General features: G+C 35.3%; 1 protein-coding gene and 1 pseudogene across 1 annotated transcript in view; one reads left to right on the plus strand and one right to left on the minus strand.

The window, feature by feature from the left end:
- ATR (ATR serine/threonine kinase) overlaps nucleotides 1-25,153 on the plus strand; it is a 102,328-nt gene that overhangs the window by 23,736 nt on the left and 53,439 nt on the right. The window contains exons 11-21 of the mRNA XM_008707724.2: nucleotides 874-1,064; nucleotides 1,151-1,251; nucleotides 1,412-1,583; nucleotides 2,627-2,797; nucleotides 4,609-4,803; nucleotides 6,626-6,811; nucleotides 9,109-9,201; nucleotides 10,984-11,114; nucleotides 12,647-12,790; nucleotides 15,106-15,199; nucleotides 16,380-16,505. Coding sequence (XP_008705946.2) covers nucleotides 874-1,064; nucleotides 1,151-1,251; nucleotides 1,412-1,583; nucleotides 2,627-2,797; nucleotides 4,609-4,803; nucleotides 6,626-6,811; nucleotides 9,109-9,201; nucleotides 10,984-11,114; nucleotides 12,647-12,790; nucleotides 15,106-15,199; nucleotides 16,380-16,505 — 1,604 coding nt within the window. The remainder of the gene's footprint in view (nucleotides 1-873; nucleotides 1,065-1,150; nucleotides 1,252-1,411; nucleotides 1,584-2,626; nucleotides 2,798-4,608; nucleotides 4,804-6,625; nucleotides 6,812-9,108; nucleotides 9,202-10,983; nucleotides 11,115-12,646; nucleotides 12,791-15,105; nucleotides 15,200-16,379; nucleotides 16,506-25,153) is intronic.
- LOC103678370 lies at nucleotides 7,765-8,510 on the minus strand (annotated as a pseudogene).

A 25,153-nucleotide genomic window follows, 5' to 3' on the forward strand; every position in this document is an offset into this window, starting at 1 on the left:
TGGTTCAGTATCATGAGGTTCAATATTTTATATCTTCTTTAGTGGTAGCAGGGACCTTCTTAATGTGTCCCTGCCACTACCTTGGACCTTCAGAACTTCAAATAATTAGATACTTTGCCCAACTGAAGACTGTATATAGGCTCTATCTTCTTAGCCACTTTTCCAATGGTAATGATATATGAGTATGTTGAGAGCATGAGATTTACACAAGTACTTGTAAGATCCATTTGTTTGGGTAATAAATCTCAACTTGTTCTCAAGTTTTCAAAATAATACATCACCAATAGGTAGTTTCTAGGACTCCCTAAATCTTGTAATGTGAGATTAATAGTACGGCTAACATTGCCCTTAGTTCACAGTTCTTTGGATTAGTGAAACGTGCTTTTTTTTTTTTTTTTTTTTTTTAAAGAGGGTGGGGAGGGCCAGAGGGAGGGAGAGGATCTCAGTCAAGCTCCATAGTCAGCACAGAGCCCGATGCAGGGCTTGCTCTCACAACCCTGAGATCATGACCTGAGCCAAAATTGAGAGTCGGACACTTAACTTACTGAGCCACCCACGCACTCCAGATTAGTGAAATGTGCTTTTAAGTCTCTCTTGGTAAAATATAATGATCTATAAAATCTAAGTGACTAGTCATTTTATAACTTAAAAAAATCTAGAATTTTAGATTAAAAGTATTTATAACTTTTATTAAGTATAAAGTAAATTTAAATTTGTAAATATGCAATTTAATCTTCTACAATTCTATGTGCTCTACTAATTTAAATATTGACATTCTAAGGCATGTTAGAAATCTTTGTATATTGTTTATTGGTATTTTTACTGTAAAACTTTGATGTGTTAAATTAGGTATTATATGCTCTCACCCTTTAGCTTTCATAGATAATCTATATCATCTTTGTAAGCACCTTGATTTTAGAGAAGATGAAACAGATGTGAAAACAGTTCTTGGAACTTTATTAAATTTAATGGAAGATCCAGACAAGGATGTGAGAGTGGCTTTTAGTGGAAATATCAAGCACATATTGGAATCCTTGGACTCTGAAGATGGATTTATAAAAGAGGTTGATAGTTTTTATTTTTTAAACATTTGTATCTTCGTTAACCTGACTCTAAAAAATTCTTTAACTAGTTAATTTTATTATTCTAGCTTTTTGTCTTAAGAATGAAGGAAGCATATACACATGCTCAAATCTCAAGAAATAATGAGTTGAAGGATACCTTGATTCTTACAACAGGGGATATTGGAAGGTATATTTGGCAGAATTTGTATACTTCCTTTTTTGTTTGCTTTGTGTTACAAATGGTGGTGTGACAGATATGATATAGAAGGAAATGTGTTATCAACACGTACTTTTTATGGATTTCCATTTATATTTAAGACATTGATGATAACTTTTTTTAATTTTAGGGCAGCAAAAGGAGATTTGGTACCTTTTGCACTTTTGCATTTATTGCATTGTTTATTATCGAAGTCGGCATCTGTCTCTGGAGCAGCATATACAGAAATCAGAGCTTTGGTTGCAGCTAAGAGTGTTAAACTGCAAAACTTTTTCAGCCAGTATAAGAAACCCATCTGTCAGGTGAGAGTCAGGATTCGCCTTGACTATAGGAAATAGCAGTACTTTGCAAGAGTTTAAAAAAAAAAAAGTCATACATATTTTTTATTTGTCCTGCTTTAAAAGATATATATATATATATATATACACATACACACACACATATATTTTAAGATTTTATTTATTTATTTGAGAGAGAGAGAGCACGTGCACACATGAGCGGGAGAGGGACACAGGGAGCCTGATGTGGTGCTTGATCTCAGGACCCTGAGAATCATGCATGACCTGAGCTGTAGGCAGACACTTAACCGACTGAGCCACCCAGGTGTCCCTAAAGGATATTTTTTAAAATGATATATTCAGTTTATTTAATAAGAGAACCTAAATCTTACCAGTTTTATATTTTATGATCTTGGTGTGAAGATGTATATTATAAATGGAAGGGGGAAAATCATCTTATGATATATTGAATTATTATGCTCTATTGTGAATCTGTTAAGAAATGCTTTTTTAGCCTTTCTTTTAGGATAAACTTTTTTATCGCTTGATACTATGGGTAAGGCACTTTGTTTTATTTTTTATTTTTTTAAAGATTTTATTTATTTATTCAACAGGGATAGAGACAGCCAGCAAGAGAGGGAACACAAGCAGGGGGAATGGGAGAGGAAGAAGCAGGCTCATAGCGGAGGAGCCTGATGTGGGGCTCGATCCCACAAGGCCAGGATCACACCCTGAGCCAAAGGCAGACGCTCAACCACTGTGCCACCCAGGCGCCCCAGGCACTTTGTTTTAAAAAAGATCAATTCAATTCATGGTTGAAAAGTTAGGATGTGTTAAAATACTGGATTTGCCGTGTTAGTGATGTAAATTTAAATTTCTTAACTAAACCTGGTTTCTGCTTTGTAAAAGGGAGATTATGACATAATCTACCTCATTAAGGTTGTTAAAGATTGAATGAGCTAATTCAGGTAATGTGTTTAAAGCACTGATAATGTCCTTTGTGTTAGCTTAGAGAGAATTTGTTAAATTTCCTTCCTTGTAAAAATTACCAAATTGTTTTGCTCTAGTTTTTAGTAGAATCCCTCCATTCCAGTCAGATGACAGCACTTCCTAGTACTCCATGCCAGAATGCTGAGATGCGGAAACAAGATGTGGCTCACCAGAGAGAAATGGCTTTAAATACCTTGTCTGAAATTGCCAATGTTTTTGACTTTCCTGATCTTAATCGTTTCCTTACTGTAAGTTGCAAGGTGTAGTTGACTTAATTGAGGTTTTCAATTGAATATTTTGCATTTATTCCATTCTAGTCTTATTTTAAGGAAAATCTGGCAAGTACAGATTGTGAATTTTCAAATTTACATGTTTTCTTTTGACTTTGATATGTTATAAAATTTAAATTCATGTTAATTTGAGTTACTGCTTTATATCGTTAGTTATCCTGAAAGGTTAATACTAATCGATTAATGCTGTCTAATTCAGTTGACTGAACCCTCATGTCTTTAGTGCTATGATTGGTTCCATTGGTAATGCACAGTCTAATACCATTTTTATCCCTAAGGAGTTAGAGTAATATGGTACAAAACTATTGGTATATATGATCTTCTGTGAATTCAGATTACAGAGTTTGTAGTATAGAGTGGTTTGGGAAGCCTTTGAAATGTCATTAGGATTGAGGTTTGAAAGATGGATGGTGTAGATCATCTTCTTACCTTTTCCCAAGGGCAAAGTTATCATTATCCTTAATAAATTATAATAGTGATTCACACTGTCAGAACTAATTCTCCCTATAATATTATATTTTAAAGAAACTTAAACTGCTTGTAAATTGGTCAAATCCTGGAAGGAAATGTGATAGTATACATTAAGGATCATAAAGATATTCTTACCTTTTCCTTCAGTAATTTCATTCTGGGAACCAAAAAGTGCAGGTGTTCATTGCAACATTTTCCAAGTAGCAAAACTAAACAAAACCCTGAAAAGAAACTACATGTCTAATATTTAGGTTATAGGTAATTATGGAATGACCCATTAATATAATAATTTTTAATATTTTTTAAACTATCTTAAAATGTTAAATCAGTCTTAAAATAGCTTCATTTCAATATTATATTGAAAGGTATAAAACAAGTAAGGTGTAAGCATCTCTGAGGGCAGGGACTGAGGCTTGCTTACTATTGCATCTCCAGTGCTGAGGATAGTGACTGACACGTAGTAGGTGTTTTTTAGATACATACTGAATGAACAAATGAAAGGCCGACCACTTTATGTTTGGAATTTTGTATATATTTAATGAATAAGATCTTAAAGGAAATAGACCAAAATCAAAACAGATTTTTTTGCCATGTTGGGATGGTGTGTTAAAATGGTTTTATTAATATTGAAGCATCAACTTTTAAATTTTTTTCAACTTTTTAATTAAAAAAAACCCTTAAAATATTCTATTTATGGTTACTCTTGCTTGTCTAAATCCAAGTTAGCCCAAATAATAAATCCAAATTGGAACGTCTGCCTAAGAGCATGAGTATTTTTTTTTTTTTTAAAGATTTTATTTATTCATTTGACAGAGAGAGAGACAGCCAGCGAGAGAGGGAACACAAGCAGGGGGAGTGGGAGAGGAAGAAGCAGGTCCTAGCAGAGGAGCCTGATGCGGGGCTGGATCCCAGAACGCCGGGATCACGCCCTGGGCCGAAGGCAGACGCTTAACGACTGAGCCACCCAGGTGCCCCGAGCATGAGTATATTTTAACACATACTCATGAAAGATTATCTTCTTTACTTAATGTATTAGCTTATACATTAGCTACAATGTGAACTCTGTGCTATCAGAGACCTTGGCCGTTATTTTGCTTCTATACCTGTAGTGCCTGAATTATAGTAGAGGCTCAGTAAATATCTGTTGAATGAATAAATGGTAAATCTGAATTTAAGTATGTCACATATGGACTCCAGATTTGTTTGGCATTTTAAAATATTTTTGCATATAACTTAATGTGAATATGTTATTACCTGGACAAATGTACTTTTTAGTAATTGTAGTGTTTTTTTTTCAGAGGACATTACAAGTTCTGCTACCTGACCTTGCCGCCAAAGCAAGCCCTGCAGCTTCTGCTCTCATTCGAACTTTAGGAAAACAATTAAATGTCAATCGTAGAGAGATTTTAATAAATAACTTCAAATATATTTTTTCTCATTTGGTCTGTTCCTGTTCCAAGGATGAATTAGAACGTGCCCTTCATTATCTGAAGGTAATTGAATGTTTGTGTATATTTTACTCTTGTTTAAATTAGCATTATAGGAAAGCTGTTGTAACATTCTTGTAGGAAGGAGGGTAGGTAATTTATAGTTTATTCTAGAGTAATATAAGTGCAAATAGTATCATGTCAATAAGATTTATTTGGAGCCTAGAGGAGCATATTAAATAGAACTATTCTTTTGTTATTTTCTTTGATCATTTCACCATAATGGCATATGATGATCATCCATTCATGGATCAGGTTCTCAACTCATTTCATTTTAGAATTTTTTCTTTAGTTTATTTACTTTTGTAGTAGTCTGTACACCCATTGTGGGGCTCAACTCACACCCCGAAGATCAAGAGTCACATGTTCTTCCAAGTGAGCCAGCCAGGCACTCCTCATTTTAGAATTTTTTGATTATGGGGCACCTGGGTGGCCCAGTCGATTAAGCATCTGCCTTCAGCTCAGGTCAAGGTCTTGGGCTCCTGGGATCGAGCCCTGCATCAGCGTTCCTCAGCAGGGCGCCTGCTTCTCCCTCTCTTCCCTCCTTGTGCTCACTCTCACTATCTCTGTCTCTGTGTCTCTCTCTCAAATAAATAAATAAAATCTTCTTTAAAAAATGAATTTTTTAATTGGAGTTGTAAGTTGACTGATATGCACGTAATTATATTTACAGGAAGAGGCAGTCTCAACTATAGCATAATGTTAGTGTTTTGTTTAATTACTTAGTGCTGTGATTACAATTCGGCCCAGTATTTTGCTTGTTTTTGTAAATTTAAAATTACAGCTTATACTTCTTTTTTGGTGTCATGCTAGCAGTGATATCTTGTTTGTTTATTTTTTTAGAGAGCGCACACAGAGAGGGCAGAGGGAGAGAGAATCATTTTTTTTTTAAGATTTTATTTATTTATTTGAGAGAGAGAGAGAGAGCATGCAAGCATGAGCAGTGGGGAGGGGCAGAAAGACAAGCAGACTCCCCACTACTGAGCATGGAGCTGGACGCGGGGCTCGATTCCAGGATCCTAAGATCATGACCTGAGCTGAAATCAAGAGTCGGATACTTAACTGACTGGGCCAGCCAGGCACCCCAGTAACAATATCTTTGAAAAAAACACAAGACTATGCAGGAACAGGAGAAACTGTCAGATATGCGTATGTGACTACTGTTTTCTCTGATGTTAATTTATTTCATGTGTTTCATGATATAGTAGCAATAGATTTCTTTCCACATGAGAATTATGAATATTGAGTATGTTTGTTCATTTTAAGAAAGAAAATCTATATTGTAGAGGTAGAATGATAATATTTTCCTACATGTCAGAACTTTATAAACAATTTATATGGATCATTTCATTTAGTCCTCATTAGTTGTCCAATGAGATAAAGATACTATTATTTTTCCATTTTATGTTTAGAAAATTAAGGCAGAGAGAGGTCAGATTAGGTAACTTGTCCAGATCACAGCAAAAGTAACAAGTGACAAAGCTGGAATTTAAATTCAAATGGTTTGACCAGAAAGACTGCTCTAAGCCACTATACTGTATTTTCTCCCAGGGGTTATGTATCTATGAATAATGAGTTGATGATATTTTAAGAAAACTGGGACTTCCTCTTAAAATTTTATTTGAAAATAAAGCCTAATCACTTGTTACCTGTAGCCTATGGGAGACCTACTGGGAGAAATCGAGATTAGAATCCTTTTCTAATACCTTTTAAAAATACCATTAGTAAATCTTGTCAGATGATCTAAAACCCCTGATTTACTAATAGGATGTTAAAATCAAGATACTTCCGAAAGCCTTTTTTTTTTTTTAATGTGTCTTTGGATTAGAATGAAACAGAAATTGAACTGGGGAGTCTATTGAGACAAGATTTCCAAGGATTGCATAATGAATTATTGCTACGTATTGGAGAACACTATCAACAGGTTTTCAATGGTTTGTCAATACTTGCCTCATTTGCATCTAGTGATGATCCATATCAGGGCCCCAGAGAGATCACATCACCCGAATTAATGGTAAGGAATATTACATGGGTTGCTTGTTTTTTGCCTTTTTTAGCCTAATCGTGAGATTGGAGAAACAGGTATTGTATGCATCTTTCAAATGCTAGAGATTTGTTTAAATTTCAAATTGGGATTTTTATTTTGTAAAGGTTGATGATTTAAATTGCATGGTCACACGGCAAGGTATTAACATATATTAGTGTTAAAAAATATGTGTTTTGAAATGATTATAGATCTTATTTTTTCACTGAGCAAAAATGTTCAAATTAATTTTTCTTCACTACTTTTTAACTATAGATTAGAAAACATTTGTGGATGCCCCCCCGCCCTTTCCCCTGACCAACTACCTGTTTGGCACAACATACTAACCTTGTCAGTTCTAACTATATTTAAAATCCATTGTTGTATTTAAGGGAAAGTTAGAAGATATGCTATCCCCTTTTATCTTTCCCTATCTTAAATTTGTATATACTTTACTATTTACTTCTTCATGTGAAAAAATATATATAAATCTTCAGGCTTACTGTTTTTTTCTTTTGATTGCCCTCATTCCTTCAAGAGACTCAAAAGGCTATCAGCAAAATATCTTGAGAGATTTCTATCTCTTCTTTCTCATTTCCCATGCATTCTTCAGTTCGTGTTAATCTAATTCTGTTCTCACTATTCCACTGAAATTCTTATCCAGTTCAAAAACAGTCTTCCTGATGTCAAATCCAATGGTTACTTCGCTTTTCTTATCTTATTTAACCTTTCAATGGTATTCAGTACAACCGACCATCCCTTGTGGCTTGTGTCATACCACACTTTTTTTTATTTTTATTTTTTTTACCGTCTACTCAGACTTTATTTTTTTAAAATATTTTATTTGAGAGAAAGAGTGAATGAGAGCGAGAGAGCACAAGCAGGGGGAAAGAGAGAAAGGGAGAAGCAGGCTCCCCACAGAGCAAGGAGCCTGATGCGGGGCTTGATCTCAGGACCCCAGGATCATGACCCAAGTCGAAGGCAGATGTTTGACTGAGCCAGCCAGGCACCCCAGTATACTTCTTGCCCCTTCCTTGCCCATATGTAAATATTTTGAATATTCTTCTTTGCAGAGTACTCACATTCCCAGTTTGTAAAATATAACACTTTACTATATTCTTTTTCCCCCAAGTTCCAAAAAGGCTTTATTACATACAGAGGAGTGGGGTTCAGTCCTTCTTGGCTGCTGCTTTCCTCATGGCTGCCAGGACATTGCTCAGCTCCTTTCTCTTCCTCTTGGCATGGATGTGTGTTCCTCTCCTTTTCTTGATGAACTTGAGGGTATGCTTATCCATGGAGACCTTGAGTGGCTCCATTGCATGTTGCCAGATGAGGTGAAGCCACACACCTCTCATATCATGTCCCGCACAAACTTGACGTGCTTGATGAGGTGCCTGTGGCAGCTTCTTTGCCTTGGTTTGTTCATGTTCTTAGTCACCTCGTGGCCCTTGTTGAGGCCCATGGTCACAGAGTAGTGTAGCGCCATGGCTGCCACTCCTCAGTGGCTCCTGCAGCAAAAGCAATACTTTACTATTTTCTTAGTGCTTCATGCATGTTATCTTATTTAATCTCTACAACATCTCTGTGCAATAGGTCTTTTCATTTTACAGACTCAGAGGAGTTAAGTAACTTACCCAGCATCACACACTGGGTAGGTCAAAATTGGGATTCAAACCCAGGTTTAGCTGACTTAAAGCCCTTTTCTCTAGGACCCTCTTATAAGAAAGAATTAATCCTGTTCACTTCAGGAGACCCAAAGTGCCATGGTCAGTGATACCTAGCGTGTAACTGTTGATGCCCATGGCCTTGGACCCACTTACCACTGTTACCTGAGGGGATATGGACTCTTGTGTCAGACCATTGTTCCTTATTTAATACTTTTTTCCCCCCATCTTGACTCTGAATGTTCTAGATAAGGACAGTCACTTTGTCCTTTTCTGTTCTTCTCCTTAAGATTAAATATCCTCTTCATTCTGGGTCCTTCTGTGAGTCAGATCCTGAGGATCTCACCCCCAGCACACTTCATAATTCAAAAGCTCATGATTTTCTCATTGTAGAGTACTGTTTAATCATATTTTGTCATGGTGATTATAAATCAGTTTCACTAATTTTTAAAATACTAGATGTGAAGATACTTACTTTTAGAGAAAATCCACCAAGTGCTTATTACTTCTAATATCCTAACATAGGTAATATAGAAAATGACGTTAATTAAATTGTTGATTTATGAAATTTGATCTGTGTAAAACTTACATAATATCTGTTTTTATGTGGTTTTTTTTCATTAGGCTGACTATTTGCAACCTAAGTTGTTGGGCATTTTGGCCTTTTTTAACATGCAGTTACTGAGCTCCAGTGTTGGCATTGAAGATAAGAAAATGGTAGGTAGTGATATTAAGTTGCAAATTTCTAGAATTTGTATAGAATTTATAGGAGACATGACTTCTGCTTGTAGCTACAAACATTTAAAGGTAAGAAATAAATATATGTAGTCAGCAGAATCCTTATTCAAGAAGCCGGGCTCTTTTCATAATTTGGTGTTCTGCTTAGTCCTTTCAGGACTAGTCTTTATTGGAGTTTTCCACTATAGTAATCCCTGTGCTGGTTTGCATGCAGTTTGGGATGCAAATGTAGCCTCTTCCCTAGAGTACCTTGGTAATTTTGTTTATTTTTGTCATTGTGCATTTTTTCAAAATAGAATATTTATTTTTTAAAAAAAATAAGTAATCAAACATACACCATTCTGAATCCCTCTATCCCTTAATAAGCGTTTGGGGAGTCTAGAAAGAAGAAATATATCACTTACAGGTTTTGTTTGTTTGTTTATAAAGCCAGTGTTAACCGAAACTGGCTTAGAAGAATTTATTGGCTTTGTGACTAAAACTGTGAGAGCAATATAGCTATGGGCATAACTTGATTTTGGACACAGCGTTCTCAGAATTCATCTCTTAGCTCAAATGCCCCTAGATTGGCTCTATATGTAAGTGCCAGATAATGACCCCAATGGCTTCAGGCTCATGTCATCACAGCATCTAGCTCAGCGGGAAAAAAAGAGACTAGCATCTCTGATGGCTCAATAAAAGTTGCATAATTGAGTTCATTGGTCCAGATTGGTATGTTGTGAGTCATGGCCCATGGTGTTTTTGAAAACCAAAAATGTTAGGTTATATAAAGTCAAGTACCTTCAGTATTTGTCAATTTATGTTTAAATGTGTTTGGCACAATGAAGTTTCATTATGACTACTGTAACAGTTGGTCACCACTGGAAGTTTTGTCCATAGAATAGGATAGAATTTTAGATACTGATTGAATTTCCTTTTTTATTGCTTTCTATCTCTGTAGTCAGTAAAATTATAGAAAAAAATCTATGAGTAGAAACTTTTATATCAGTCTGTACTTCTCTTGTCTTAATAACTTTAAGGAGCCAAGAAAGACATGATACAATGTTAAACTCTACTTCCACAGCCAGTACTTATTCTGTTGATGTCAACTGGTAAATTTAATCCTCCAGACAACTTCTGTTCCATCTCCGTGGAATCTTTCTTATTGTTATCCAGAGTGAGAGAATGACCTCCAATCTGAGAAAACTATACTTTGTTTTTTAAACCATAAAAAGCTTGTATGTTTTAGCACATAGTTAAGGTTGACTAGAGAGTTTTCTTTACCCTTTCATTAAAACCTGGAGCTGTTGATACAAGTCTAATTCTGTGTTCCACAATAAAATGTGTACATAATTTTCTGGGTATGTCATCAGTTTCGTTTTACTAAATTTGTTTGTTTTACTAAATTCAGAGCATCTTGAAATTAGTACCATTAGGACAAAAATGCATGCTGCTACATAATACTTTGGGATGAATATGAAGAAAATTAAACAATAGGTATTATATCCTTAATATATTAGAATTACTGTTCTAGAGGACTGCCAGGACAAAAATAACAAATTACCATCACAAGAAAAAAACACACCAGAACTCAGCTTATATTTTTCAAATTCATAATTTTTACATAAGAGTTTGGACAAACGAACTGGCCAACATTTAAACATTGTGTTGCCAGAGAATAGGTACTACTCTAGGATGTGGGTGGGATCTTGTCCTTAGGGCTCATCTGCTCCTGCTGACTTGTTTATAGGCTTTATTTTAAAGCCCTACTTAACTTTATAGGCTTTGAACAGTTTGATGTCTTTGATGAAGTTGATGGGACCAAAACACGTCAGTTCTGTGAGGGTGAAGATGATGACCACGCTAAGAACTGGCCTGAGATTCAAGGATGATTTTCCCGAATTGTGTTGTAGGTAAATGACCGGCTAAATTCATTAGAATTTTTGCATTTCCCAGTAGCACTAACTTGAATTCTTATCTCTTTGAGGGATTCAGACTGTACATAATTAAAATGGAAAGGATATTTGTATTGAAAGGGAATATGTTTACTTCTTTAAAGACATACAAGTATGAAATCTTTTAACATACTGGGAAATAAAGTAGTATAATGAATCCCTCCATACCATTTTCCAACCTCAACAGTTATCAACATTGCTAATCTTACTTAATCTGACCACCTCCACCTATTTTATTGTTAGTTGGAATGTTTTAGAGAAAACCCCAGTATCAAATCATTGCACTTGTAAATAACTCAGATTTATCTAATAGGTAAGGCATTTAAAAAAATACAACCATCATGAATTATTATACTTGGCAGAATTAATGGGAATTCCTTAATATCGTCTGAAACTCAGTCCATATTTAGATTTCCCCAATTGTCTCAAATATGTTTTTCCCAAAGATGTCGGTTTGTTTGAATCAGAATCCAAATACCATGCACATGTCACACATTTGGTTTTTTGGCCTCTTAAATATAATCTCTTACAAACAGATTCACTCCTTAAGACCCTTCCCCACACTTCTTTCAGGCCATTGAGATTTTGGCATGTAGGATTCCTAATTTAAGTTAATAGAATTTTAGTATTACTTCTTACAGACTACTGAATGCAGTTTAAGCTTCTTGAAGCTCCTTTTTTTTGTTTTATTTATGTTTGTTTACTTATATATTTTTGTTTTTTTTCAGAGGTCTTTTTAGTCCTTAGACTGTACTTACTAGAGATGGAGTGTCAGAATAATATGCTTTAAAGTCATGTGAAGTAATTCTTTTCTGTGTACATGTGCCACCAACTTGATATTCAGTTAGGTTCAGTTGTTTCAGTTTGTGTAAAATTAAAAAAAAAAAAAGATTTATTTATTTATTTGAGAGAGAGACAGAGAGAGTATTGGGGGGGCAGAAGGAGAGTGACAAGCAGACTCCCCACTGAGCGCAGAGCAGGGCTCAATCCCAGGAGCTTGAGATCATGACCTGAGCCGAATTCAGACACTTAACCAACTGAGTCACACAGGTGCCCCTCGTTTGTTTATAAAGTTTTTAGAGGTTGCTTTTTTGCTCTTTAATTTTAAATTCATGTAAAACATAAACATTGTCTGAAATTCAGATTCGTGAATCTAGCTTTCATTTCTAACTATGATCAGTATTTTTAACTTTTGTATAATTCTCCCCTTTTTAAAAGTATAAACAAATGCACACACACATAATTTTTGTATTAACCTTGCCCCAAAAGGTAGCATATTATAACCTCTGTTTTTTACCTTGCCTTTTTTAACTTAATACAGTAGAGAGATCACTCTATTTGCATATGGAGTACTGATCTTCCGTTTTTACAGCTGCCTTGTAATCTTATTCTTTGTATGTATTATTGTTTGCCCAGCTAATAACTCATTGATGGGGGTTTACAAATAATAAAAACAATGTGACTTTTAACTTACTTGTTTCTTCACATAGAGCTTGGGATTGCTTTGTTCGTTGCCTGGATCATGCTTATCTTGGGTCCCTTCTCAGTCATGTGATAGTAGCTTTGTTACCTCTCATACAAATCCAGCCTGAAGAAACTGCAGCCATATTTCACTACCTCATAATTGAAAACAGGTATTTATTGTAACTGAAATTAATAGTAAAGATAGCAACTTTTTATTACTGTATATTTATGTCTCAAGGTATTGGGATTACTTCTGGTAAGGTAGAATTGTTCACATTCTTTTTAATTTAGAGTGCATCAAACAAAAATAATTGACATGCTTTAAGTAAATACAGATTGAACTGATGTTATTTCAGTTGTGACATGGATCCATTATAATTATATTTAAAACATTATTAGATCAGCAACTTAAAGTTATTTTTCATCTGTTTTGAAAAAAGTAAAGCTAAATTTACCTTTCTTTTCACACTTAAAAAGCAGACAGTTGAATAACATGAGAAAGGTTAGGAGGGATATTCACCTACTTTCTATAGCTTACCTTAGTTGAAACTCTTCATTACTTCATTGCATTAGCCTTTTAACCAGCCTCCCTTCTTTTAGGCTTTTATCACATTTCTTCATATCGTTCATATTTAAAAGCATCTCTCTTATTAGTATTATTATAGCAGATAGAGCCATTCTGTGATTCTTCCAGTTACTAACTAAAAGACTTGACATTCACGTCTTTCCAAAATTTGGTTACATCTTATTTCTTTAAATCTTTTCTCAGGATTTTCCGAAACAGACTATGCTCTAGCTTACTTGGACTGCTATTGGAAGAACATATGTTACTCCCTTCCATTTTTGTATCTCACACTGGTTGCTTTTTAGCCTGGAATGTGTTTCTATAAATTTTTTAATTGTTTCCATGTTTACACTTACTGTTACATTACCTTTGCTTCTGAAAGGTTAGGGTGTAAGTACTACCTATTTACCTGCTTACCCACCCATACACATACTACTGCTATTCCCATTAGTCATTTTCAGTAACTGTCTAAGCAGGGAGAAAGTACAGAAAAAAAGGTTAATGTAGTTTTGTTTTGTTTTGTTTTTTTGTCAGTTAAAATACTTTTATTTTGATAATTTGAATATGATAGAACAACATAATCACTAATCTAGATCCCTTTTTCAAATACTTTGGATTATTATATAGTGTTATCTGTGCTTTTTACTACACAGCAATTCTCTACCTTTTCATATAAAGAAAATTCTCTTTCATTTAGTGCTATTTAGAAGATCTTAAACTCCCTGAATAAAGAAATTCTTTCAGCTTCCTTTATTGTTACATGACCAGTGTCTAGCACATAGTGGCACATGATAGTTTCTTAATACATATTTATTGCGTGAGTGAATGAAGACTAGAATTTAGAAATACATTACTGCGACTCAGAAAGATTAGAGTATAATATTTGAAACATTAAAAATTGTAGCCTCAATAAGAATTATTTATGTATTTTTCTCTAAAATTTTTTTATGAGAATTTGTGTTTTAAGGTTGGGTCTGGCTATCTATTGCTGTACTGTGAACCACTCCAAAATCTAGTATCTTAAAATGTCAGCATATTTATTTACTTGTAATTTTGCAGTCTGGACTGGGTTCAGCAGGTAGATTCTTTGGTCACTGGTATGGCTGCAGTCAGTCAGCAGCTAGACTTCTCTTTCTGTGTAGTCTTGGAGCCTCACCTTTTCATGTATCCTGTCCATGTTGGTGGCCACATGTCTTATGTGGTGACTTAGGACTCTGAGGAGCACAAAACCAGAAGCTGCCAGACTTTTTTTTAACATTTAGGCCCTAAGTTGGCACAGCATTTCCTCTGCCACATTCCATGTGTTAAAGCAAGTCACACACCCTGCCCAAAATGAAGAGGAAGTGAGGATACATGTGTGCATATACAAAGAAGTATAGTTTTATTCAGGGCCACCAATGTAAATACTGCAACAGGGTGATTTCCTTAGATTTGATTATTTGCCATTATTAACCACTAGACATGGTCAGGAAGAATATTTGGCATATCATTAATCCACTAGCACTTGCTTAAAGAATTTATTTGAGAGAGAGAGTGGGGGGGCAGAAGGATAGGGGGAGAGAATCCCAAGCCAACTTCACGCTGAGCACACAGCCCCATTAGGCTCCATCTCACAACCCTGAGATCATGACCTGAGCTGAAATCAAGTGTCGGACACTTAACCAACTGAGCCACCCAGGTTCTCTAGCACTTTTTTTTTTTTTTTAAGATACTAGTTTTAAAATCTCTATACCCAATGTGGTTCTCAAACTCACCACCCAGAGATCTAGAGTCACAGGCTCTACCAACTGAGCCCACCAGGCACCCCCACTAGCACTTTTAAGTGTGAACTAAATTGACCTTAGTTTCAGCCTCTGCTTTTTATTTTTTTGGTACTCATCCTCTTTGTAAATAATTGTTTTTCTTCCAACTAACTATTAGGGATGCTGTACAAGATTTTCTTCATGAAATATATTTTTTACCTGATCATCCAGAATTAAAAAAGATAAAAGCAGTTCTACAGGAATACAGAAAGGTATTTAATTTTTTATTTATATCTTAGGAGATCATTGATACAAAATTGTTGCCAAATTCCAATACTTTGAACAGAGGTTCTTTAGAATCACATCTAGGGGTAATATAGCCCTATTCTGATGGCTAATTTTGGCAATTAGATAATCCTATCACAAATTATGATTTTGAGAAGGAAGTTTTAGCATTTAGATAAAGATGTTATTGCATTACGTAGAACATAGAGCAAAGAATACAGTACTTGTGACTTTGCTTCCCCGGTCAGTATGTCCCTATTTATAGTCCCCCAAAGAAGAAGCTGCCATAGCTTTATACCCTGAAAAGCTGTGGGAGGATTCTAGTTATGTTGTGCTACAAACGATGGTATGAAATCATTAAATCTTACTGATTCCTGAGCTTTAGAAGGGGAGTAACCTGTAGTTCCATCATCTTGAAGTCCAGTGAATTCTCCGAAATTATGAAAGTATTAACGGTGATTCCATAGAATTTTAGGGCAGAAAGTGGGATACCTAATCTTGAGTCAGAATAGCAGAAGTATTTACTACAGACCCCAAGATTGGTTCTGAGGTTTTTATTTTCTCTCTTACTGGGTAACTCATCATAGTCATAAGAAAGTAATCAAAGTAAAGAGTGAATTATTCATTTGTATGATCTAGATTTGGCTCAAGGCTATCATGTAGTCCTTTGTAAGTTAGGAGAAACTTGTATTTCTTACCAAGAAGGATTTCTTTTAGATAAGTAGGTTCTTTATTTGATTGGAATAAAATTTTCCTTCAGGTCTATAGATTTTAGAATGAAATCCCTTTCCCAAGAATTACTACAAATGACATATGCTATATGAAGGAAGAGATGGAAATTATTTTTTAAAGATTTTATTTATTTAATTTTGTGAGAGAGAGCTCGGGCATGAGCAGGGGGGAGGGACAGAGGGAGAACCAAACTCTCCGCTGAGCAGGGAGCCTAATGCGGGATTCCATCCCAGGACCCTGGGATCATGACTTGAGCCGAAGGCAGACACTTAACCAACTGAGCCACATGGGTGCCCGGAAATTATTTTTTAAAGCTACTTTTACTTGGGTATAGTTTACCACTTCAGTAGTAACTCTGTAGGGAATCCAGACCTTCTGAAATGGTTTCTGAGATAATTAACTGATAAGGTGTATCTCTCTGTGTTCTTTATATAGGAGACCTCAGAGAGTACAGATCTTCAGACAACTCTACAATTATCCATGAAAGCAATTCAACATGAAAATGTAGATGTTCGTATTCATGCTCTTACGAGTTTGAAGGAAACTTTATATAAAAATCAGGTATGCTAAAATCCTAAGATATAATTCAGAGTTATAGAAAAGAAAATTGTTTAAAGAAGTATAAAGAAAAGTTTGAAGTGTAGTTTAAAGAAAAGATGACAGGTTAGCATATTTGCTTGACATTCAGTAGGTTCAATGAAAGAAATAATTTTTATTTTACCGAGATTATCAGACCTGACTTAGAATCGCTAATCCATGAGATACTCTTTGAGGCTGAATACCAGGGATGTGCAGAGTTTTTTGCTGTTTTGAAGGGTCATGATTTGACAGTTACGTTTTAGGTTATTGCGTCTTCCTGAGTAAGGGTGTATGTACAACAGCAGCAGTTCGTGTCTCTTCTCATGTAATTTCCTATAGATACCTAGCGTATACGATCTCAGTAATTTTGCCATTTTACATTTTGACTGAATTAACTTTTAGTTTTAACGAGACTAAATTTTTAAGTTTACTTTTTGGCAACGTACTGTAGATTAGCTCTAACCTTGATGACAGTGAACACTGGTATTTAAAATACTCGATCACTGTAAAGCTATAAAATAGAAAAAAAATACCTGAGGTATTTGTTTTTGCATGTCAAGAACTTATATGATATGATGTGGAAGCCTAAAGACCCTCATGAGTTAGGGGATTTGCAAAACCAGGTTATGTTTGTTTTCATGATAGAAGGAAGGATTTATTTAGGAAAAAGATATACATGATGGTAACAAATACATGCTTCTGGATCCGTGAATTTGTATAACCATTGTGGATAGCAGCTGATGTGGAGATGGTCCTACCACAGGTGAGGAGCCTTGAATCTCCTTAAGTGTAAGTGCTCTCCTAATTCTGAATCTACACTATCAGTCTTACAGCCTCATTCCCTGCACCCAACTTACTTCATTGAAACTACTGTGTGCTTACCCTTGCCCCAAACAAACTTGTACCTGGATTTCAGGTAACTTAGAGGGCTTGTAGCTTTTTATATTAATACAGGGATTTATGAATAGCAAAGGATCTCTCCTCTTGGCCTAGAGGTTTCCTAGGTTAGGTTATTTCTAAGCAGATGACATGATTCTGGCCTAATTTAAGGAAACTTTATATTGATCATCACCTCTTAGTTATAAATGGCTAAACCTGAAAACTTAAAGAGATTGCTTATATTCATAGCCACAACTGCCCAACTTTTGCTACCTGTGTCACAAAAGAAAAATCACATTTGGTAGTACCCTGACAAGCCTTCCTTCAATGTAAAGCCCCAATGCTAATAGATTAGCTAGGCAGAGTAAGAACGTAAGTGTACTTGCAGGAGTCTTGAAGGTCAAATAGAGTCTGAATAATGGCCACAGATTGTTATAGGATATTTTAAAGTAAGGTTTAATCTAGTTTAGAATCAATATGTAGCTGGATAAATTTAGGTTAGTAGGAAGAAAACTAAAGACAATGGCTTGGAGGAGCCAGGGAAAATAAGAAAAGAGGGGAAGACATCCAGAAACACGTCTTCCCAGCCATATCCCTAAAGACACTGGCCTGAAACACTTACACAAAAAGAGAGAAGGAGATGTTTTGGTTTTTTTCCCAAGTATGACAAGAAGGTAATGTCAGTGTTGAAAGCAGTTCAGTTAAGTTCTAGAATAGTGCTGTCCAGAAGAATTTTCTGTGAAGATGGAGATGTTCTGTATCTACACTGTCCAGTTGTAGCTGCTAGCCACATGTGGCTCTCTCGAGCACTTAAAATGTGTGACTAAAGAACTGGAAATTTAATTTAATTTAAATTTAAATAGCTTCGTGTGGATAATGGCTATCATATTGGACATTGCAGCTATAGAAGATGGCTGAACCTATAGCAATACGAGAGCAAGAAACTGATGTAAGAAAACAGGGTTAGAAGACAAAGAGTCTTTGCAGTGAATGCTTTGAGAGTCTGTGAAAGAACAAATGCAAAAGATATTCTTTTAAAAGTGCAGATGTTAACCAGAGGGAGAGGAAAAGATACTTCAGGAGTACGTTGAAAGGAGGTGTTTTAAATAAGTAGACCGAAAATTGTGGTATAACTGGCTAAAGAAACAGTTGGGTATAATGTAGTGACAAAGTAAACTCTAAAAAATGGTATGACAGTTAATAAGATGATGGCTACTGTTACCTTAGATACTTGACTATTTTGATGGACTGATCCTGCAAAAGCCCTGTTCTAATGGGTAGCCCCTAGAGGGTCATTGACATTAAAGAAATTACAGTTTATACTCCTTACTTTTAAGGAGGAATCTACGTTTTTGAAGGATATAAATGATACCTAAGTTCAGTGGATAGCATGGAATTTTTATTTCTGTGTCAGGAAAATCAGGCCATAGATCAAACTGAGCAACCATATAATCTCTTTCTGAAAATTGATGCTACTCAGGTTGAAGTGAATCTGTGGTAAAATCCCAGCAGGACAAGGTGTGTGTATTGAGGCCAAAATAAACTTTGCTGCTAATGCAGAATTCTAATAAAAAGACATATTTGCTAATATTTACAAATCCGAGAATGAGCCCATTGAAAATAAAGCTGCTAGAGACCTCCAAGTTATACTGGGATAATGTTGGATGCCTAAATTTGAATCTTCACATACCCTCCAAACAAAAGAGCAACAATGAGAGCAAATAAATCCATACATAACTCATGCCTTCAACATAACTGTGAGACTGAGAATACTGTGAACTTCAGATTACCTGTAAGCAGCGGAGCTGTCTGGAGTTCATGTCACGGGTTTGTGTTAAGAGCAGTTAGATTCTGAGAAGACTGTATGAGAAAGAAGAGAGTGGAGTGGGGGAACTAAGGAAAATGAAGCAAAGATAAAAATCACCAACAAAGATGGTCCCTCTCAAAAAGTAGGTCCAGGATGTGGTACATCAGAGCTCTGACTACAAGGAAGGTACTTTAAAGTGTGCAGATCCTAAGGTTGTAGTCTCTGAAAATCATCATGTCTGAGAACTAAAAGAATAGGAGGATGGGGACATTCTTGGGAGACTTAATTGTAAACAGAAAGAAATAAGAGAGTTTTAAGATTCCTGTAGAAATAAAAAGAAATCTACAAGATCAAAGATGTGCCCAATTCTCCCCCTTCCCCAAAAGCTACTTATGAAAAAAACTGCATTTCACCAGGCTGACAAGAGAGGACTCATGAAATGGGAATCTTGCAAGCCACTATGAAACCCTTACTGTTACTGCATATAGCTATTTTAGAGGGTCTACAGTATAAATAAAAATATATATATTCTTTACATATAAGGTTTTTGTAAGACAAAAATAAAAAATGAAAATCAAATCTTTTGGTTGATGTCAGTTCCTCCCCCAACACTAATCATAAAGCAGAAGAAAACCAGACTTAGCACTACAGGCTGAATTAAATATTTCAAGCAGTCATTTGCAGATATGAAAAGAAAAATGAAAAATTCAAAAAGCAAGGGAAATGGACAAAAACCAAAAACATCTGAAATAAGAGGTGACTGAATTCAGAAAAGAAACCTAAGAAATGACGATTACATTATAAGGACCATGGGAGAGAATATATTTGCCTAAAAATTTAGTAAGGAGCACTGAGGAAAGGCAGAAAACCAATAGAATGAAAATAAATTTTAAAAAAAGGGTGGGTTCTCAGAGTCCATAGTCTCTCATGCTTCATTCCCCCTTCTGATTATCCCTTTCTTTATCCCTTTCTTCTACCGATCTTCCTAGTTCTTATGTTCCATAGATGAGAGAAACCATATGATAATTGTCTTTCTCTGCTTGACTTATTTCACTTAGCATTATCTCCTCCAGTGCCGTCCATGTTGCAGCAAATGTTGAGAAATCGTTCTTTTTGATAGCTGAGTAATATTCCATTGTATATATGGACCACATCTTCTTAATCCAGTCATCTGTTGAAGGGCATCTCGGCTCCTTCCACGATTTAGCTATTGTGGACAATGCTGCTACGAACATTGGGGTGCATATGGCCCTTCTCTTCACTACGTCGAGGGGAGGGGTGTGGGGGAATGGGATAGGCTGGTGATGGGTAGTAAGGAGGGCACACACTGCATGGTGCACTGGGTGTTATACGCAACTGATGAATCATCAAACTTTACATCAAAAACCAGAGATGTACTGTATGGTGACTAACATAATATAATAAAAAATATTATTATTAAAAAAATAAAAATAAAAAAAATAAAGTAAATAAAAAAAGAGTGGGGCGCCTGGGTGGCTCAGTCAGTTAAGTGTCTGCCTTTAGCTCAGGTCATGATCTCAGGATCCTGGGATCAAGCCCCGCATCAGGCTTCCTCCTTAAGCAGGAAGTCTGCTTCTCCCTCTCCCTCTGCCCCTCCGCTTGCTTGTGCTCTCTGTCTCACAAATAAATAAATAAAATCTTTAAAAAAAATAAAATAAAAATTAAAAAGGAACAAATAGGATCAAAGAAGTGGTTGAAATACAGGCTGGAAGATTTCACATACACTAAATTAGAGTCTCTGAAGAAGAAAAATAAAACAATAGAACAGAGGGGCGCCTGGGTGGTGCAGTCGTTTAAGCTTCTGCCTTCGGCTCAGGGCGTGATCCCGGTGTTATGGGATCGAGCCCCACATCAGGCTCCTCTGCTATGAGCCTGCTTCTTCCTCTCCCACTCCCCTGCTGTGTTCCCTCTCTCGCTGGCTGTCTCTCTCTCTGTAAAAAAAAAACAAAAAACCAAAAACAATAGAACAGAATTAACATTTAAAACTATAATCTAAGAAAACTTTCTGAAACAAAAAAGGCCTAAATCTGCATATTGAAAGGACCCAATTGCATACCTGAGAAAATCAACCCCAGAACAGTCAACTCTTATAAATAGCTTAGATTTTAATAACAAGAAATTTTCAGGATCTATGGGCAAAAATACATTTTTAAAAATCCTTAGAAGAGTAAGAGAAGTAGATTAGTATCAGACTTCACAACACAGTAGGCTGAGAGGGTAGCAGCATTTTTGAAAATGTCAAGGACACATAGTATGAGTAAAGAATGAGTCAAGCTATGCTTAGACTAACACAGGTAAGAAACACAGTTGTAAACATACAAGAAATGAAGGAATACTGTTTGTATAAGCAAATCCTTCCTAAGAGATATATTAGAGAACGGCTTCTAGATATATTAGAGAAGGTAATCAAGAGAAGACTGGGGAGACTGGCAAAAGGACTGATGGTTACTGTTCACATATAATTGTAGATGTAAGACTAAAGCAGCTGTGGAAACAAAGATGGGAGAATTATATGTGAAGGTTATATATTCTAATAAAATAGAAATAATATATTTTTTTTTAATGGGAGAAGAGAAACAGTGAGATGTAAGTAAAATAAGCTCAATAATTGTTGCATAGGTAAAAACTAGGAGTCAAAATATACCATTTCAAACTGGTAAAATAGTCACAGAAGGTTAAATAACAAAAAACTGGAAACATTAAAAAAGGTATTATAGAGGATACCTTTAGAACAAAAGTATCAACTTTCTCCCATACAAAAATAAATTATTTTTTAAAGCAAATGAAACAGACCTGAGAAAAAATAACAGTAATTATAATACATACAGTATTGTAAAAAATATGACAGAATTGAGGCCAAGGATATCAGTCATATTAATAAATGTGAAAGACCTTAAAATAACTTAAAATGCAGGAACAAACTCTATGCTGTATACAATACATATATCTAAAAAGAGTAATTTAGGAAGGCTAAAAATAAAGAGAAGAGGAAATTTATAACCAGTAAGTTGAATAATAAGACAACAGGAATTCTCGTTCTGCCACTAGATGGTAAAGAATTAAAACCAGAAAGCATTAAATATGACAGGAAAGGAGTACTTTATAATTCTAAAAGAAGATACAAAATTTACAAAGAAGATACATCATATATACCTATATCTATATATCTATATGCATATTCTCCTGAATGAGCAAGTCCATGGAGACAGAAGGTAGATTAGTGATTTCCTGTAGCTGGGAGGATGGGGGAAATGGAGAGTGACCACTAATAGGTACAGTTACCTTTTTGGGTGATAAAAATGTTCTAGAATGGGGTACCTGAGTGGGTTGAGCGGCTGACTGTTGATTTCAGCTCAGTTCATGATCTCGGAGTCCTGGGATTGAGCCCCTCCCCTCCATTCATTGGGGAGTCAGCTTCACAATTCTCTCCTGCTGCCCCTCTTCCCCCCCTCCCTCCCTCCCTGTATCTCTCTCTCTCTAAAATAAATAAATCTTCAAAGAAATATTCTGGAATTAGAAGTAATGGTTGTACTGTATTACCCCTTGTGAATATACTAAAGATTGATTTGTGTACTTTAGAAGAGTGAATTTGTAGTATGTGAATTAAATTTCAACAAAGCTAAGAAAAGACAGTACAGGAAGAAAGTAATAATAAATAAAAGAAATTAATGAGGTAGAGAACAAAAAAACTAATAACAATTATAGTTCTTTGACAAACATTAGCAAAATAGATAAATCTCTAACCTAATGAAGAACAAAAAGCAGAGAGCACAAATTTGTGAATAGGAAATGGCAAGACAGAAGCAACCATTGAAACAAAGGAAATATTTTTTAAAATGACAAGACTACTTTGTACCCTTCTGTGCAAATACATTTGCAAACTTGAATATTTTCCCTGGAAAATAGTTTATCAGAATTGACTCCAGTAGAAAGACTAATTCCTGTGGAAGAATTAGAGAATGTTATAAAAGAATTACCTCTAGAGGAAAGCACCAGGCCCAGTGGTTTCACAGGGGATTTTAGCAAATCTTCAAAAACCAGATAGTTCAAATGCTATTTTAATTTGTTTTAGAGGGGCGCCTGGGTGGCACAGCGGTTAAGCGTCTGCCTTCGGCTCAGGGCGTGATCCCGGCGTTATGGGATCGAACCCCACATCAGGCTCCTCCGCTATGAGCCTGCTTCTTCCTCTCCCACTCCCCCTGCTTGTGTTCCCTCTCTCGCTGGCTGTATCTATCTCTGTCAAATAAATAAGTAAAAAATCTTTAAAAAAAAAATTGTTTTAGAGCATAGAAAATGAAGGAAAAGATCCAGTTTTTTTGAGGAATATTATATAACAAGGTTCACTAAACTCCATGAAGATAGCACAAAACAATAAAATTAAATTTCATTATCCACTTTCAAATACCAATACAAAAAATTCTAAGTGAAATATTATCAAACAGTCCAGTTCACAGTAAGAAAATAATACCCCATGACCAACTGTAATTTATCCCAGGATTGCAAGGATGGTTCTTATTTTGTTATTCATTAATATAATTCACTGTATTCATATATCTAAGGAGAAAAATCATACCATTATTTCCATAGATGCTGAAAAAGCCTTTGACAAACTGTAACATCCACTTCAGATAAAAACACCCAAGAAAATAAGAATTGATGGATACTACCTTAATGCATATATGTGTATGTATGTATTTGTATACATGCATGCATACATACATACACATAATGGGAAAATAAGATGCATTCCCACTAAAGCAAGCTTCCCCATTATCTCCACTACAATTTAACATTCAGCTGAAAGTATCACCCAATTACTTTATATAAGAATAAGCAGTCAGAGTCATAAGAATTGAAAAAAAAGTAAAAGAATTTTTTAAAAAGATTATTTATTTATTTATTTTTGAAAGCGAGAAAGAGAACAAGCGGGAGGAGGGGCAGAGGGAGAAGCAGACTCCCTGCTGAGTAGGGAGCCCGATGTGGTACTCAATCCCAGGACATTAGGATAATGACCTGAGCCAAAGGCAGACACTTAACCAGCTGAGCCACCCAGGTACCCCTGTAAAAGAATTTCTGTTGGCAGATGATAGGCTAATATACTTAAACTGTAGAGGATTATCAATAAAACTAACCCAGATAACAAACTAATTCAGTAAGATAGGAGGATATAAAGTCAACATATAAAAAATAATTTTCATATAACCAGGTAGAAGATTGATTGGAAAACCTAACTTCCAATAGTAACGGAAAAAGATAATATGTTTAGGAATAAGCATAATGAGAAATGTATAAACCAATAAAGAAAAACGTTGAAACACTCCTGAAAGACACGAAAATGTAGATTTAAACAAATGGAAAGCATCCCATATTTATCTGGTAGGTTGCCTTAGTATTACAAAGATTTCAGTTCTCTCTAGATTATTTTATAAATTTAATGCTATCCCAAAGGAATGCCAAGAAATTGCTTGTTTTTTTAACTACAAAAGTTCATACTAATGTTCATATAGAAAAATAAACATATAAAAACAGCTAAGAAAACTGGGGGGAAAAGCAACTATGAGGGTTTAGTATCCCTATTAGACAGTAACATACTCTATAGCCTTTATAATTACAACAGTGTGATTCTGGTGCATGAATAAACAGGCCAGTAACACAGAATAGAAGGTTCAAGTATAGACCTTTATGTATATGGACATTTAGGATATGATAAAAATTATATTTCAAATAATTAGAGCAAACAAATTTGTTTTGATAACTGGTTAGGCATTTGGAAAATGATAAAATTGGGTTCATATGTTAAAAAGCCTTTTTAAATAGAGGCATTGAACACACACTCATTTTTCGAATTCGGTATTTTTGCTGAAAAATGATACTTAATTTATCTAACCTAGAAGTGAAAACATTAAGTATGTAAAAGGTAAGT

This window comes from Ursus maritimus, unplaced genomic scaffold, assembly GCF_017311325.1.
Source record: "Ursus maritimus isolate PB19 unplaced genomic scaffold, ASM1731132v1 scaffold_20, whole genome shotgun sequence".
NCBI lineage: Eukaryota > Metazoa > Chordata > Mammalia > Carnivora > Ursidae > Ursus > Ursus maritimus.